Consider the following 17,360-nt stretch of genomic DNA (forward strand, 5'->3'; position numbering starts at 1 on the left):
GCAGCCTGGTCTACAGAGTGAGTCCGAGACAGCCAAGACTGTTAACACAGAGACACCCTGTCTTAACAACAAAACAAAACCGAAGAAAGAAGAAAAGGAAAAAAGAACTAAAGGAAAAAAAAAATGAGAATAATTCTAAAAGAATGTGCCCTGGGTAAAACCTCAACCCCACAGTCTGCAGCCATGACACTGGCTCAGGTGCCACAGGGGCACAGAAGGCTCCCAGCCTTCAGCTGAGCACGGACCCATTGTGGGCCTTCAAACAATGTTAGTGTGAAGAGGGCTGGGGTGCTCCCAGTCTGGGAGGTTTGTGAGCTGAGCGGGAGGGGCAGGGGCAGTGGGGTCCTGCCTGGAGCAATCCCAGCACTCTTATCAGCTTTTAAATCTGCAGAGAGACTCGAAAAGTCTGGACGCCCAAGTACATTTGTAAGGGATCCTTAGGGCCTGTGTGGGTTCATTGTGGAGTTCCTGGGGGAATATCCCCAGATTTCTGTCTCCTGGAATATGTGGCCACCTCTGCAGGGCTGCCTGGACTGGGACTCAGTGTGGCCCTTCTCCCTCATATCCAGGCGCTTGGCCAGGTAGAGAGACAGCACTCACCTGTAGGGACCCCGGGAATTCTGGTTCTGTGACTGTGGACATATACTGACAGCCCTCCTGTCCCTCCCTTCAAAGCCACACCTCCTCAGGACGGGCCTCCCACCCACCGGCTTCCCCCTCTCCTGGCCTGGCCTGCATTGCCCCCCCCCCCCCCCGGCCCTGCCCTGCCCTGGTCCTTTGCAGCAGGTGGCAAGAGCGGTTGGAGGTCCTGTGTGGAGACAGGTGTGCACATTCCAGTGTCGCCACCCCCAGGTGCTCAGAGTTGCAGGCCCTAAGGCTGGAAAGACAAAGGCCTGCAGCTTTGGGGACCTCAGCAGGAGGGATGGAGCGTGGTGACCTTTCTAGCTGGAGGGCTTGGAGCCACAGGCTAATGTTGCTTCAGTGTGTGTACATCCACAGAGCACCCGTGAGCCTGGCTGATGGCATGTGACCTTTCCTGTGACCATGTGTCCAACATGCCCATAGGCAAGAGTGCTACAGGAGTTTCCAAGGTCTGCTCGGGTCCTCTGGAAAACACCAACTCTACCCTAGCCACAGCTTCCATTTTAAAGTATACAGCGACCTCACTTGTAATTCCAGCACTTGGGGGGGGGGGGAGATCAGTCATTTTCAACTACTTAGAAAATTCAAAGCCAGTTTGGGATACATAAAACCCTGTATCAAAAAGCCAAATATAGCCGGGCATGGTGGCACACGCCTTTAATCCCAGCACTCAGGGATGCTGGGGGAATCCCTGTGAGTTCCAGGTTAGCCTGGTCTACAAAGTGAGTCCAGGACAGCCAAGCCTACAGAGAAGTCTTGTCAAGAAAGAGAGAGAGAGAGAGAGAGAGAGAAAGAAAGAAGAAAGAAAGAGAAAGAAAGAAAGGAAGGAAGAAAGAAAGAAGAAAGAAAAGCCAAATGTTGAGGGTTTGGGGCCACTGGATGAACATCATTTAAAATGCACATTGCTGGGCTGGGGAGGTGTCTGCACCGGTTACAACATTTGCCACTAAGTCTAATGGCCCAAGCTTCTGAAAGTGTCCTCTTACCTCCACGCTAACACTGTGGTACATGTGTACACACAGATACACACCAAATTAATTGGAAAAAAAAAAAGTACAGGGTTCACACTGTAATTCCAGCTGAGGCAGGGAAATCTTGAGTTCTACCCTGGCCTGGGCTATAGAGTGAATTCCAGGCCAGCCTGGGCTAAATCGTAAAGGCACTATCTCAAAAAGGAAAAAAAAATCCAAACTTGTACAGTCCGGTGGCATTTAGCACGCACATGATGTTGTGCAACCACGGGCCTGTCGTTCTTCAACCAGAACGGTCCTGTCACCCAGGAAACGGCCCCACAGGGGCAGCCACCCCTCCCCCCAGGGGCTGCTGGGCAGCTGCTCTCTGCCTCTGTGGGTCTGCCCATTCTGGACATTGCATACCTGGCACTTTTGTGACACAGCCTTTGGGCCCGTCTTCTGTCCCTCAGCACCGAGTTTTTCAGGCTTGTTATGTAGTCCGTGTCCAAGCTACGGAGCTTGCTTGCTTGCTTTCGACAGGGTTTCTCTGTGTAGCCCTGGCTGTCCTGGAACTCACTCAGTAGACCAGGCTGGCCTCGAACTCAGGGATCCACCTGCCTCCTGTCTCCAGAGTGCTGGGACTAAAGGGGTGTGCCACCAGAGCCGGTTCTTTTTTTTTTTTTTTCTTTCTTAAGGCAGGCTCTGTCAGCGGGGCGTGGTGGTGCATGCCTTTAATCCCAGCACTCTTTCCACTGAATGGACATACCACACTTTTAAGACTTACTCTCCAGCTGATGAGCTTTCACGGGTTATCGACACCCTTTTGACAACTATGAACAGTACGAGTAGGAACCTCTGGACAAGACGCTTGTATGGTTGCGGGGTGTCTGTTCTTTGTTGCTGCATTCATCCACCATAGAACACCTATCAGGACCCCATTATTTTCTCATGGCTCAATATCCCACCGTAGTCTGGTTACTTTGGTTCTTCCACAGGTGGGCTTGGCTGACAACCTACAGACATGTTTATCAGCCAGGCCGAGAGATCTAAATCATACAAAGGGCTATGCTCTTTTTTTTTTTTATCCAAGTTGCTGGTTTGATGCTTGTATCATTAGGAAGAGCGGGGATCCTTGCTGTCCTGGGCCCACTAGGATCAAGGGGTGGGCCTCCCTGTGACGTCACTCAGAAAAAAACCACAACACACGCCATTCTTTTCTTAATCCCTGTCATTCATTTCCTCCTCATGCAAAACGGAAGGGATTTGGTGACTCCTTTGGTAGCCCTGGTCCCTGGGCTCTTACTGGGTTCCTGTCCTCAGGCAGGTGGTCATGAGTGCTGCTGTCTGTCCATCAGCACTAGAAACCTGGGAACGCAAACACCGGTGTGCCCGACTACATGCAGGAACTTGTGAGCTGGGAACTGTGTCTCAGGAAGCGCTTGGTAGCCTGTGCTAGGCCAGTCCAGTCCTGGCCCCACAGAGGCAAATAATGTTCCCCAACTGACCCACTATCTGGTCATCCGAGAAGGTGTGAGCGTTGGTCAGCAGGTGGGAAACCACAGGGAAATGAGCTGTCCAACGGCTAGCAGGGGGCAGGCACGGCAGGCAGAATGAAATGAACTGATGAGGGATGTCCATTGGTCACAGGCATTGGTCCAGGCCCAGGAACCAGTTCTGACAGGAACAGAAGCAGGGAAAGGCAATCTGCTCACTGTAAATGGGGTTTTGTATAATCGACATTGGTGAGGACCATGGGTGCTCCCATCAATTGTTGGTCACTGCTCTTGGACACACACACGCACATGCACTGACCCATGCCTGTGCTGTGTGCCCTTGAAGTCCTGCTGCCCGAGTTCTTTTTCCACACAGGCCTGCCAGGTAGACAGGGCTGGATGAGATTCTGGCTGTTCCACGCTTTCATAAAAGCCTGCTAAAATAAGACCACTCAGGGATGGGGGGGGGGGGTTGCTACTGGCTCTCCATCACGAATGTTGACAGTGGGGAAAACGTGGCCAGGTTTCTCTCAAAAATGAAAAATGGGGAATAGGCATGCAAGGAAATGGAAACCTGGCATCCCACCTGGATAGCACGGTGGTGCAGGACAGGGGCCTCTTGGGGGACAGCTCCTGGGTGCAGGGGTGGGGCAGGGGTCAGGGTTATTATCACCTCCATGGCTCATCAGGGTAGGCTCGCAGACTGTATTTTGTGGGTGTTTGGTGACTAGGGATGAGGCTGAGCAACCAGCCTGTTTACCACAGGAAAAGGGGCCTGTCATGGAGAGTCACTGAGGACTCAGCATTGCAATGGGGACAGCAGGGGGCTCAGCCAGGACCCTCAACCCAGTCGATGCAGGCCTCCCTCAGGACTTTATAAGCCAAGGAGCAGGGCCAGGTCACCCAGGCCGGTGGCCACTGGCATGCTGTTGGTGACAGAAATCTAGTACCAGTAATCCCAGCGCTTGCCCCAGGAGTCTCTGTCCCCTGGAGGGTCCAGGCACTCCCCTTCCACCCCCTCCTCCCCTGCCTGCTGGCCCTGGCCCAGCCATATAAAGTTTAAAGGTTTTAAATGCAAATATTTCTCTTTTATAGATGCCAGCTGTCTCCAGAGAGCGCGATTCCTCCCTGCTCAACTTCATTGTCCAATTAGCTTCCCATATCTGAGTAGTAGAGTTAGGGGTGGGGGAGGTTGGGCCCGGAGCTGGTGGCTCAGAAGGCTGTTGTCTGAGGTAGCTTGCAGGGTAGCCTGGATGCAGGGGGTGCTTGTAGGGGGGTGGGGCTTGAGCTTCCGAGGGTAGGAAGCTGCTCCTGGCTGTCTGGGGGTGGGGAGAGGTTAGGGGCTGGCCAGGGGCTGGCCAGATTTTGAGGCACTGGGTGGAGACGCAGGGGCAGTTGGTGGCCAGGACATTCTTCTCCTCTTTAGAGACATAAAGGCAGGCAGCCTGGGCACACTGGCTCCCTTCTTCTCCCCTCAAGTGCCCTCTTCCCGCCCGCCTTCCAGCCGTGCGCCACGGCGTCCCCATTCACCGGGGCTCCGAGGCGCTCACAAAGCGAGGCAATTAGAATTGAAAATCTATGCAAAACAGCTGTTAACTGATTGTAAAGGAGTGCAGCTGTGTGCAGGGCGCGGGTGGGAGCCGGCGCTGAAAGCGCAGGAAGTGGCGCCGAGGCCCAGGGTTAAGAGGAAAACTCCCCAATGGGCTGAGGGGATCCGCCAGGTCTTAAACCCTTCTTGCTGCCTGGGTGACCTTAGTCCCCAACAGCCAGTCGTCAGAAGCATCTCAGACGGAGGGGTTCGGAGCTCCTCTCCAGGAGGACACAGGCTGCTTTCTGGGCCCTGCTGTCCTCCATCATGTTCTGGGTCCAGCAAACCTGGGTTACAGACCCCATAGAGCCTGCTTGCCAGCCCCAGGCAGTGAGACAGGGGTGTTTTTCCCCCAGACCAGGCTGGTCTATCATTTCAGACCCTCTTGCTGTCTGACTAGGCAAGGCCAGCCTGGAAAGGTGAATTCCAGAGGCAGGGATGGGAAAGCCTTCTAGGAACAAAGTTTTTTTTTTGTTGTTGCTGGTTTTTGTTGTTGTTTTTCTACACAAAGACAGGGTTGCTCTGTGTAGCCTTGTCTATCCTGAACTTCAGTTGTAGACCAGGCTGGCCTTGAACTCAGAGATCCAACTGCCTTGCCTCCCAAGTGCTAGGATTATGGTAGCCTTGCTCAGCTGAACGTAATTTTTTATTGTTTGTTTGTTGGTTGTTTTTCTGATACAGGGTTTCTCTTTGTAGCCCTGGCTGTCCTGGAACTCATTCTGTAGACTCTCTCAGGCTGGCCCGGAACTTGGAAATTCACCTGCCTCTACCTCTCAAGTGCTGGAATCAGAAGGTGTATACCACCACGCCCAGCCTAGGAACACAGATTTAAGCAGGTCTTTGACGAATGCCCACGGGTGTGGGACGGAGAAAAAGCAGGGACGTTTTGAGGGCTTGATAGCTGTGTGCGGCAGCAGTCCTGGAGAGCATGGCTCAGGCGGTAAGGATGGATGGAGGCTGGGCAGACCCCCTTCTCAGCCTTTCCCATCCTCTGCCAACCCCGATAGTTTTCAGGGTACTAAGTATTCATCCAGAGACATCAAGAAAGCAAAAGTGCCAAAGCAACTGTCTATGTCGGGAGAGCTGTTTGTTTCTCTGTGTTCCTTATTTCTGATTACCCCCCCCCCCCCCGCGCATGGCAGGTTAATTAACATTCTTGGGTCTCCTGACTCCTGGGTAGTGCTGGTCACCGCCTGCCTCTCACCAGGAGGCCTGGAGGACACTCCGTGACAGAGCTTAGCAACTCTGCGTTCGGAAAGTGTCCATGTGGTCATTACCCAGGTCTGCTGGAGAAGGCTCCGGTACATGGAGGTGCCATGTGACCTAAGAGGAGGTGACAGCCGCCTTTGGTGGGAGCAGCTGGTCAGAGCGGGAAACCTAACTGTTAAGTTTTCATCTTACATCTCCCTGCTCAACCCTAGAAGGAAGACCCGAAAGGTAGGGCTCCACCTCGCATCCAGGGCTCACTTCAGACAGGGCTGGCATCTGTGCAGGCCCAGGCGGGTACCTGACCTTGGTGGGGGACGCTCTAAGCTGCCCTACCACCTTCCTAACCACTGCGAGCCTCTAGTATCCACCCTGTGGCCTTCCTGAGCCGCCGCTGTGCAGTTTTCAGTTTTGTTTCCAGGGAGGCCCTTGTGAAACCGCCCCGGGGACCGCATGTCTGGCCAGTGGACAAACACCCATACGTGTCCTGGTTCGGGCAGTACCCCCCCCCCCCCAAGGTCTGGAAACCCCGCCCATCTCAGGCTTGAAGTTCATCTGTTCTTGAAAAGGTTTCTGAGGTCCCAGGTTCTCAGCAAGGGTGTGAAACCTGGGGGATCCTGCTCTTTACTTTTAGGAGGCCCTGAATGGCAGAGCCCCCGGAAGGAGAGCCGTTTGATTCTCTGTCCTGGGGCAGGCAAGCATCGTGAGCTGGAGAGGGTGCCCCCACCCTACCCCAACCCCAGGAGTGCACCTAGCAGTTTGTCGGAAATCCTTTCTCAGCCAACTTTCCTAAAAAAAAAAAAAAAAAAAAAGGCAACCGAGGGAAAGAAACCCAGCGAGGGAAGGCTGTACAGCTAGGCTGATGGGGTGGGAGTGGGGCAGCTGCTGAGGGGGGATGGGGGAGGAAGGAAGGGGGAGGGCAACCACAGGGAGGTTTGCTTTAGCCAGGGAGTCGGGAATTAGCAGTCCATCCATACAGGACACAGCCAGTTAACAAGGGACCACATGGTTACTAGAGAGCAATTCCCACCCTTAAAGTCAGAGGCCCTGCTCTGTGATTACTGATTTCCTGGGGCAGGGTGCAGTGACAGTGAATGCCATCCATCTCCTTGTGGCTGCCAGCATTTTCTGGCCTGGGTGCACATAGCTGGCTCGCTGCTGTCCTCCTGTGGCCACCAGGGGTGTGTGTCACCCTTTTGCCACCTTGGACGGAGACACTTCTGGTTTGAGAAGCTGGGGAGGATTCCCAGCTCACCTGCATGCTTGTCACCTTGAACACTTCTGGGCAAATTCCTCATCTGAAACCGGGTTGAGGGTACGGCTTTCAGTGGAGCTACAGTGTGTGGGAAGAAGCAGCCGGTTCTCAAAAGGAAAAAGAAAAACAGGTGGTAGCTCATAGTGGTCACCCACAAATTTATAGGTTGGCCACCTCGGTCCCCAGCAAACAGGTGGAACGAACTTGGCCTTCAAGCCACACCTTCCCAAGGGAGAAAGGTGCGACAAGATTTGGAGGAAGAGCCGGGTGCTGTTACCTTTGGAACCTAGCCCGCAGGCAGTGCGAGCTGCTCTTTTACATGTTGCTCCCGTCTCCCCTCCCCCCACCCCAAGCCTGTAATCCAGGTGGGAAAGGGGCTGGGCCCGCCCGGGAGGTTTTTTCATTTTGTTTTTTACGGCTCCGGGCCAGTTGTTTCTCTCTTCTGACACCTCCTTGTCCTCCCCTCCCCCTCCAGCGCGCGATTCCCGGCGGGTGAAGGCGCCTCGCCTCCCCAACCCCCGGGGAGCCCGGTGCATCCGCCCGGCCGCGAGCGTCGTAAACTTGCAGAGGCCACGCTGCCCGGGGCGGCGCGAACTAGCGCTTGGACCAAAGGTTTCGGCGCGTGCGTGGGGCCAGGAACCCGGTGGCCGCAGGTAGGAGCAGCTACTCGGCCTACCCTCGCCCGCCCGTTTCCCTTGTCGTTTGTGGTCGGCCAGGGGCTTGTGCAAGACTGGCCCAGAGTGCGCCCCCGCCCCGCGGCATCGGCGGCTTCTGCTGGCGCGGGCCCCGAGCGCTGCCCGCCGCCGGCGTCATCGAGAACAGATGGACGGGGGGTGCTGGCGCCCGCGCTCGCTCCCGGCGCTGTCCCGGCTGGCGCGGGAGGGAGGAAGGCGGGGGAGGCGGCGCGCGCCTGCCGAGCACTGCGCGGGCATGTCCCGGGGCAGGTTGGGGGCTGGCACCGCGGTGGAAAGTTGAAACCCGCAGTGGCGCTGGGGTCCCCCCCCCGGGGGGGGGGTGCGGTGGCCTCCAGGCTTGAAAGTATGAAAGCGGAGGATCAGAGAACTGTATAGAGAGGGCGGGCGGGGGAGACCCCGGGACCTCGGGGCGACCTTGATACCTCACGCCGGCTGCGGGCTGCGCGCTGGGCTGGGCCGCGGGACCCCCGTGTGATCCTGCGCCTCCCGGGTGGCGAAAGGGGGTGTTTTGGGGACCGGTCTCCAGCGCTTGTCGCGTTGGGGGCGGGGACGATGGGGCCCACAGTCCCTCTCCGCGCCGCCTGTGGGTGCCGAGGAATTTCAGGACGCTCCCTGAGTCATCCCCGTGAAGTGCCTGGGTGAGGTAGGGTGGGTGGGGGCGCCAGGAATGGGAAGGCGGTGCACTGGGGCCGGTGGCACGGTGGGTTGTGCCAGTTTCTGGAGGCGGCGGCCTCGCTTCTGACCGCAACCCCAGCTACTTAATGATGCCCCTGGCGCAGCGGCGCCTCGGTGGACTTCAGCTTCTCGAACATGGACTCTTCAAAGAACTCGACCCCCGCCGTTTGGCCTCCCCCCAAATTCTTTGAAGCGAAATAGAGACTTTGTAAAACTTTGGGTCAGAGGCTCGTGGCCATAGCTTTTACCATTCAGTCCTGTAGAGTTGGAGTGACAGATCAGGCATCTTGGAGAGCGAGGGAGGTCAACGGCCTGTATTGTGTGGTCCCCTCCACCCAGCACAAGGAAAGGCCTTCTGAGCGCTGGGTTTATCCCTCCCCTCTCTTAGTGGGTGGCCAGGTGCCAGGCACTGTTCCAGGCGCTTGGGGAGGCGGCAGCGAGGCTCGGATATGGCAGGCACGTCGTAAACCACTTCTCCCTACTCTTGGAGATGAGTGGCCCCCGAGGCCTCTGAGATCCCCCCGACAGTCCAGCCGGGGTCGCCTGGAGCTCGGGGGCGGCACCTACCCGGCGGGCTGTGACCGCGCTGGCTGCTCCGGGCGGTCCGTCGGTGCGCGCGCGTGCGCTTGCGGCTGAAACCCGACACCTCCCGCCGGCTGAGGTCAGGGCGCCGGGAGCGAGCCGGGGCCGGGGAGTGGGCGGCGTTGCGCTTGGGTGTGTCCTCGGCGGCGACAGCAGCAGGTGTTTCTTGGCCCAGGCCCCGGAAGCTCCACCTCCCCGAGCGGCCGAGCTGCCGCCGCGCAGCCCCGGGTGAGATAAGCAGTTCAGACGAACCCGGGCGACGGTGGCTCCGGCATGTGTCAGGCGCCGCGGAGCAGCGGGGCCCTGGCATGAAAGGTGAGCGCGCGGCAGGGGGGGGTGTGTGGCGGGCGTTCCCTCGCTCTCCCCCCGCTGTCCCCCACCCAAGTTTGTGGGTTCGGGAGGGGCTCCAACGGCCGGGACCAGGTCCCGCGGGTGTGAGGGACGAGAAGCGCGGGGCGCGCGGCCGACCCGAAGCCACACTCGTGGTTGCGCGCGCGCGCCGGGGTCTGCGGCCGCGGAAGTGCGCGGGGTCGACTCCTGGGCTCTCGGTAGAAGCAAAACTTTGGATGGGGCGGGGGCGCCCAGGCAGGTGCTGGGAACGGGGATTGGGGTGCCTTGTCTGGAATGGCCACCCAAGGGGCCTCCTAGCCCCCCGCCAGTCCCTTCCCGCTTCGCCTGGATGCGCCTCCCCGCCCCCCCGCGGCCGCGCTGACGGCAAGTGGCCCGCCCGAGTGGAGCCGATTCAATTATATTGCAGCACCAGAGACACCTCGTCGCCCGCCGCCTCTCCGGCAGGCTAATTAAATTCCCTTCGTGGAGGCGGAGCGGGAGCTGGGTTGCCCTCCCCGCTGCCCGCCTCTCCGAGCTCCGGGAGGTGGCGGGGGCCGCGTAGGACCGCGCGAACAAGGCTTGGGGCCGCAGGTCTGGGCATCAGAGCTGGGAGCGAGCAAAGGGGCGCACCTGCCGCCCGGGGTGGGGGAGCCAGCCCGAGTTGGGTCGTTTAGCGCTTGCAAACCAGTCTTTGTCTCCATGGTTTAAAGCACTCTAAACCCTTGCTAGCCCCTGCGGTGTCTTATCTGCCGCTGTTGGGGCCCACACAGGTTGGGGTTTGAAAACAAAAAGCGGGACCACCAAATGGAAGTTTAAAAAAAAAATTCTTTTGTAAAGGGGGCCGGAACAAAAGGCGAAGCCTCGCTCTAGGAGGGAGCATCGGATCTAAGCCGATTTCCAGCACCGGGGGACAAAGAGGCAGGAGGTCCTGGCTGGGCGCTTGGCAGTGTCTCAATCTCTCGCCTGAGAATGGTTTACCCCCTCTTCCCTAGTAAGACAGCACCCCCCCCTCCCCTGGTGAGCAGCCTTCCTCTGGGCGTCTGTGTTACTTAAGCTTGGCTACTTAAGTGTTGCTCAGCCTGTGTTTACAGCCGCCCCCACCCGCAGGCGGGGAACCTGAGGCGCAGGCTGTGTCTGACTCAGCCACTCAGTCGCCCCGCCACAGGTGAGGGGGGCCGGGGCACAGGCTCCGACTGGCAGCGTGTGTCATCTGCTGTGCTGGGTGTCACGCCCCACCGGGTGGACCGGAACAGGGCTGCTGGCAGGCTCACTTGATGGGGCCCTTCTGCTGTGTGGACGCGGCTTGCTCAACACTTCTCACAGCCGCCGGGTCCCGCCTGACCACCTCCTGTGTGTGTGTGTGGTGGGGGGGTGCTTTTGGTGGCTTCGTACAAGGTTGGCTTTTGTCCCCTGGTCTAGCAGCTGGAGCAGAGGAGGTTGGGGGCGGGGGCGCTGGTGAGCAGCTAGCCAGAGACCCGAGGTCAGCCACGCCTTCTGAAAGGAGGTGGGAGGCCTGTCCTGGCTTTGGGCTCAGTTCTGCCTGCCTCAGGGCAGGTTCTGAACCAGGAAGGCAGAGAGGCCAGATCAGGCCCTGACCTGTTGGGGGCAGCTATTAGGATCCTGGCCAGTTAGGGATGAAAGGGGGTTATGTAGTTCCCTTAAACTTAGCGTTTTAAAGATATTAGGAACCGGGGCCTTGTTAGGCCCCATTAACCTAATTTTGGGTCTGGCCTGGGGCAATTCTGATGCCCCTAGGTGGTGTTTAATGGGGCTGGGGTGGCAGGAAGGTTCCCAAAAAAACCCTGACCCTTTGGAAGCCTCCGTTGCTCTTGGCAAAGCTGTCCCCTCTGGCAGGCGGGTGGGCGGGCAGGCAGCCTCTGGCTGTGAGTAACTTCCCTGTCTCTGGAGGAAGTTGGAAGCTGCAGATCTCAGAGGGCTGTGTGGTTTGAGAACGGCAGCCACCTCAGGGCTCTGCATCTTTGGCCAGAGGAAGGAGGGAAGATGTCTGCGCCACTTTGTGGTGGACTTGGGGCCTGCACCTCCTCCAGCCTCCTCCCTCATCTTACTCCCACCCCCCCAGTCCCCAGCTGCCCTTGACCCTTCAGGCAGGTGTGGTCCCTTTCCCTGCTGTGAAGGAGGTCTAGCCTCAGCCCCTTTCTTGCTGGACTCCTCCCCTTCCTAGAGACGCAGGTGAGTAATAGCCAGCTGCCACTTTTTCCCCCTTGCCCCCAGGAACCCGCAGGGGCTTGTGGAGTGAGCCAGCAAGGCCGGTTTTTCCTGGCCGAATCTGCAGCCTTGGAATGCCCAGCCTGAGTTACTCCAAAGCCTGGTGGGGTTTGATGGGAACCCTCTGGGGGGGAGCGTGTTAATTACCAGTGTTGTGGCAACAGCCACAAACCTTCCATGAGGCCCAGCCCACCTCTTTCCCTCTCTCCCTCCCTCTCCTGGGCTCTTGGGGCGAGAGAGCATGTCTAACCTGCAGAGAGCAGTGTTTGAGGTGACATTTCAGCCTGGTGGCTGTGCAGCGGACCTGCCGACTCACTTTAATTTCTTCCCCCCATGGCGTCTCAGATCTCCACGGCCTGGCCAAGTGCAGCCCGCCAGTACTGCTGGCTTCACTTCCCCTCACTGGCCTTTCTCCCCCCCCCCCCAGGCACACAGGCCGCAGCCTGGGAGGTGACGTTTCTGAGTGTTCCTGTCAATGAGAATTTATCGAGCGCCTCTCCTCTGAACCCAGCTCGCTGCCGGGAGGTGTACAGACAGATGAAACGGGAGCGCATCCAACAGCAGCTCTCGGCGGCGGCTGCCAGTGTGCGCTCGGGGGGCCTTTTAATCTGGCTTCTGCAGCTCTTCTCCCCACCTCTCGCTCCTATGAGTCCTCTACCCCAGCAACAGGCAGCTGCTGGAGCAGTTCTGTCTGGCAAGGCCCTGGTCTTGCACAGGTTGCCCTGGGTCTGTCCAACCCACACCTGTCCTTCCCTCCCTGCTGCCTGTCTCCCTGTTGCCTGCCTTTTAGGGGATAGAGGAGTGAGAGTGAGCTAGCCTGGGTGGTGGTGGGGGACTGGAACTGAGGCCAGGCCTGAAGGAATGGTTGTACGTTAACAGGGAGATCTTGAGGACACCAGAGTCTATCTCAGTGACCGTGGAACTGTTTTGAAAGGGGGTTTGGCTATAAGGGATTCTGGGGGAAGAGTGGAGTATGTGGAAATGGGCCTCTGATTACAGTTTAGGAAAAAACACTCCTAACATGCCATGCCTCCAGATAAGTCCCCATTGTTAGCGTTACACTGTTTTATTTTGGTTTCTTAAATCTTTTTTCCCCTTCTCCACCCCAGTCCTTTCCAACACCCAAATACTGGGTAGGAGAGAAGGAACGTTAATGGGGACAGCAGGCAGAGTTCTCTTTAGCTACTTCCTGCTGGTTAGGGTCTTCAGGTTCCTTGGGGTAAATCCAGTCCTGGGTTCAGGGTATCTCCAGCTTCTCATCACACTGCATCAACAGCGACCAGGAGCAGTGGGGTGGGGGTTGGGTACATCAGCAGCTGCCTTCTTTCTGGGAGCCCCCTCAACACTCTCTGGGCTCTGGCATTTATTCCCTCTCCAGAATGCTCAGAGTTAAACTATCTGCAGCTGGCAAAGAGGCCCTCTCAGAGCCCGAAGGAGGCAAATACTTTGCTGCTGTGGACAGTCTGACTCAGTCCCACATCCTACACCTAGGATCAGAACACAGTCATGTTTACATCCTTAACACCGAGTCTCCGAGTGGGACCTAGCATCGTTTTGTGTGTGTGTATGTGTTCTAAAGATCTATTTTGATGGGTGTGGTGGCACACGCCTTCAATCCTTATAGTCAGGAGGCAGAGGCAGGTGGATCTCTCCATCTCGAGACCAGCCTGGTCTGTAGAGTTGAGTTCCAGGACAAGCCAGAGCTCCACAGAGAAACCCTGTCTTGAAAAAAGGATGTGTTTTTATGTGTATGCGTGAGTGCCTGCATGTGTGTGTTTGTATACCATGTGTGTACAGTGCCCTTGGAGGTCAGAAGAGGATGTCTCGGGTCCCCTGATACTGGAAATTTCAAAGGTTGGGAGCTACCGTGTGGGTAGCCCAGGCTGAGCTCATTCTCTGTTGCTTTGCGATAAGGTCTTTTTTGTCCCCAGGCTGGCCTCAAGCAGTGTATCTGAGGACAGCCTTGCACTTCCAATTCTCCTGTGTCTATTCCCAAGTAGGGATTAGAGTGTGTCACCGTACCTTTCTGCAGCGCCTTGCGCATGCTGGGCTGTCGCTCTGCCAGCTAGTCTTGGACTCTTTTTTTTGTTTTGTTTTGGCTGTGTAGCCCTGGCTGGCCTGGAACTCTGTAGACCAGGCCGGCCTGGAACCTGGAGGTTCCCAGAGTGCCGATTAAAGGCGTGCACCACCACTACCACCGGGCTGGTCTTGAACTCTTAATCCCTACCATGCTTGGCTTTGGGCCCCTGCCTTGCTTTACTGCACCCCCACCCTCGGTCCTTGTACTGGAATGTCCTCACCCTAGAGATGATGGCTGCGTTCCAGCTGGTCTAAGTATGGCCGAGCCCTTCCCAATGGGTCTGTGGTGGTTCCCTAACTTATGCTTAGTGGTGTCTTTGGGGGAGCTGGATCAGAGAGAGGGCTACAGGTAGGACCTGGGCTGTGAGATGGACGTGTGGAGGTCTTTTTACCGGGGAAGTTCTGGTCATACTTGTACCCCAGAGTGGGCAGAGGCCAGCAGCAAAAGGGTTAACATAGCCTGGGGTGGTGCTGGTCAGCTGGGTTGCTCTGGATTCTCTCAGCCTGTGTGTAGCCTTGGTTGTGGGCCTCAGTGGTCTCCTGTGTCTTCAGACTGGTGGCATGACTATCAAGCACATGTTACTAGGTGCTTATGGGGTACCTGGTACCCACAGGCCCCATAAAGGGTGATGGTGTCCCTGGAATTTCAACACAGAACCAGGTATTCTGTGCTCTTTGTGGACAGCAGGGTGACTTATATCCTGTTTCTAGGTATAAGTCAGCCCTTGTACCATTCTGTTTATGTGGCGTTACCCCTGTTCTGGACCTGTCTCTGGGATCCCCGAAACCAGCTCAGATGTCTGTGTGCGCCTACCCTCTCTGGACCTGCTTATCCTTTGGGAACCACAGGCTAGACTTCAGGGCTGGGTTTGGGAGGTACTCCAGCACATGCTGCTAGCTCCTCTCTGCCTCTCCGCACTCAAATGGTGGGCCTGCGGCTGCAGGCAGCAATAAAAAGAATCGATCTGTGAGCTTTTGGTCAGAGCCGTATTGATGTTGGACAGGTTAAGCCGTCCCAAAGGGAAACCCATGTGTTGAGCAGAGGACAGCAGGCTGGGGGGGGGGGGGGCTGCAGGTGCAGCTTTCGGGGCTCCTTTCAACTAACCCTGGCTTCCCTTCCCTGAGGGGGTTGGGGCCAGGCCTTGGCAGCATCCTGCCACACGTTTGGGGCAGATGTCTTCCCAGTGTATCCCAGGGCAAGTTGGGCACCCTAGATCCAGGCATTTGGTGGCCAGATGGGGACAACCTGGGTCTTTGCATACAGATGGGCTCTGGCCTCTCCAACCAAGCCTCCTGCTTATGGTCAGACATTGGACCCATGGGGAAGTATGCCAGGCTTGGAGAAAAGCCAGACTCCAAGGTTCTCCTGTCCCTACTTCAGATCCCCTCCCCATGGGCCAGGCTGCTGGCTGGTGTGGAGCAAAGGCCCCGTGTAAGCACTTGGGACGGAGTGGAGCCTTCCCACTCTGCTGGTCTGCACCTGTCTCTGTTTTTGTTTGGTTTTTGCATTTGGTACGTGGTGTTTTTCTCGATTTGTAAGCATATGAGTCCCCCCACCCCAGGTGTTCCTCCAGGTGCCGAAACCTCAGGGCAAACAGGCTAAACCCCGGTCCTCTGCCACCTGTTTGGCGGGGGAGTCTGGCTTCCTCATGCCAGGGTTGAGAAAATGGTCCAAGCATCAGCTCTTCAGTACCCATGCTGCCACCAGCCTCTGACTGTCAGGGGCCCATGCACTGGTCTCCTGAATGTCCCTGGTGACCACTGACCTCCCCTGGGTCGGGAGGTGTGTGCTGTAACCGTTTCCCACCCAGGTGAATGTTCCCTGACTTCTCTGTGTCTGGTGAGCAGAACTGTAGATGCCCTAAGGTCCGTTCCTTAGTCCTGGGCCTCAGACCTTGTCATTTAGGCACAGGGTGTGCCCGCCGCTTAACTAAAGATCGGCTACGGTTCCGCTAGCTGCTTGGAGGCCTCCAAGTTCAAGGTGCTGTGCAGAAGTTCCCCACTTCTTCTGATGGCTCAGCTTACTCTTTGAACTTTATGGCAGAGAGCAGTGCACACTAGGAAAAATTCGCTTTGGTTTTTTTGTTTCTTTTGGGGGGCAAGGGTGGGCATGGAAACTACAGCTGCATTTGAGGCATCTGCCACAGAGCTCTATCAGAAGCCCTTTGGGGCTTTGTTGTTGTTGCTGTTTTTGCATGTTTTTCATTTCATATGTATGAGTGCTTTGCCAGCATAAGCGACTGCGCACCGTGATCACATGGTGGCCTCAGAGGCCAGAAGATGTGCTGGATTCCGTAGGCCAGAGTCAGATGGTTGTGAGCCACTGTGCAGGTGCCGGGAATCTAACCCATGTCCTCTGCAAGAACGATAAGAGCTCCTAACCACTGAGCCATCTTACCAGCGTGCACCTCCCCCCCCCCCTTTTATTTTTTGGTATTTATGCTTTGAGAGAGGGCGTCTTCTGTAGCCCAGGTTGGACAACTGTAGCTAACTGGCTGTGTAGCAAAGATGTCCTTGAACTTTGAGCCTTGTTCTGGGATTGCAGTCTACATCAACTTACCTCACGAGTTATGAATTGGGGCCTTTCCCCTAGGGTACTGCTGTTGGGGGGTGCCCCAGTCTTCTGGTGCCAGGCAGCAGCTGCTGTCCACAGCTAACCTGCTGGTTGCAGGCCACTGCAGTGTTCAGTAGGTTGGAGTTGCAAGTGTGTTTTGTTTTGCTTTATTATTTTTCAGACAGGGTTTCTCTGTGTAGCCCTGGCTGTCCTGGAACTCACAGAGAGCCACCAGCCTCTATCTCCTAAGTGCCGAGGTTAAAGATATACGCCACCACCACCTGGCTTGTAAATGCATTTTTGATTCTTGATATTTTCTACTTGTGGTGTATCTTAGGTGTGACCCTAATGTAGGTCTAGGAGCCTTGGTCTTTTCTATTATTCTGTTTTGCTTGAGACAGGGTCTTACCGTGTAGCCCAGGGCTGGCCTGAAATTCACTATGGAGATCGGGCTGGCTTTGAACCCACAAGAGGTCCACCTGCCTCGATCTCCCTACTGCAGGGATTAAAGGTATCTGCCACCATGCCCAGATGTTTCCAGCTAGAGCTCATGAAATAGGCTAGAGAGTTCTGGGAAGTGAAGCGGAGAATTCTGGGAAGTGAGCCTGGGGCACTCTGGGAAGTGGGCTGGGGGACTCTGAGGAGTTGACTAGAAGTTTTGATCGTGTCCATAACTTATGTGTGACGCCTTCTACCGTCATTACTGTTCTCAAGTGGGACTTCCTTGTTGGATAGGTTTGGGGCGGGAATGTGGAAGTAAGCCCTTTAAATCTTGTCTAAGACAAGTTAAACGGCCCTGAACCGAAACCCCTAACCGCTACAAAATGATAACAGGTTATAAACAGACGTGACTCCACAGTAGAAAACTCTACCGTGAAACTGTTGTGTACCTCAAATTACTAAAATTACCATGCAGGGCTGGGGATGCGGCTGGACAATGATGTCTGGTCTGGCCTGCAGGAGGCCCTGGGGTCACTTCGGGCTTGACACTGGAGAAGCGGTGCTGAAGAGTGCATACTACTCAGAGAGGACAAGACTTAAGTTCCTAGCACCCATAGGTGAGGCATCCCCCCCAACCCCAG

The 17,360-nt window shown here is 56.5% G+C and overlaps 1 protein-coding gene across 8 annotated transcripts in view; it reads left to right on the forward strand.

The window, feature by feature from the left end:
• Gse1 (Gse1 coiled-coil protein) overlaps positions 1 to 17,360 on the forward strand; it is a 333,224-nt gene that overhangs the window by 279,330 nt on the left and 36,534 nt on the right. For 2 of the 8 annotated variants that reach the window (XM_055620869.1, XM_055620872.1), the window contains exon 1: positions 9,240 to 9,404. The exons of the other annotated variants lie outside the window; for them this stretch is intronic. In XM_055620869.1, the coding sequence (XP_055476844.1) occupies positions 9,398 to 9,404 (7 nt within the window). In that variant the 5' untranslated portion in view covers positions 9,240 to 9,397. Of the gene's footprint in view, positions 1 to 9,239; positions 9,405 to 17,360 lie in introns of those variants that run through there. 8 annotated transcript variants of the gene reach the window in all.

This window comes from Psammomys obesus, unplaced genomic scaffold, assembly GCF_907164565.1.
Source record: "Psammomys obesus unplaced genomic scaffold, mPsaObe1.curated_primary_1811, whole genome shotgun sequence".
Lineage (NCBI taxonomy): Eukaryota > Metazoa > Chordata > Mammalia > Rodentia > Muridae > Psammomys > Psammomys obesus.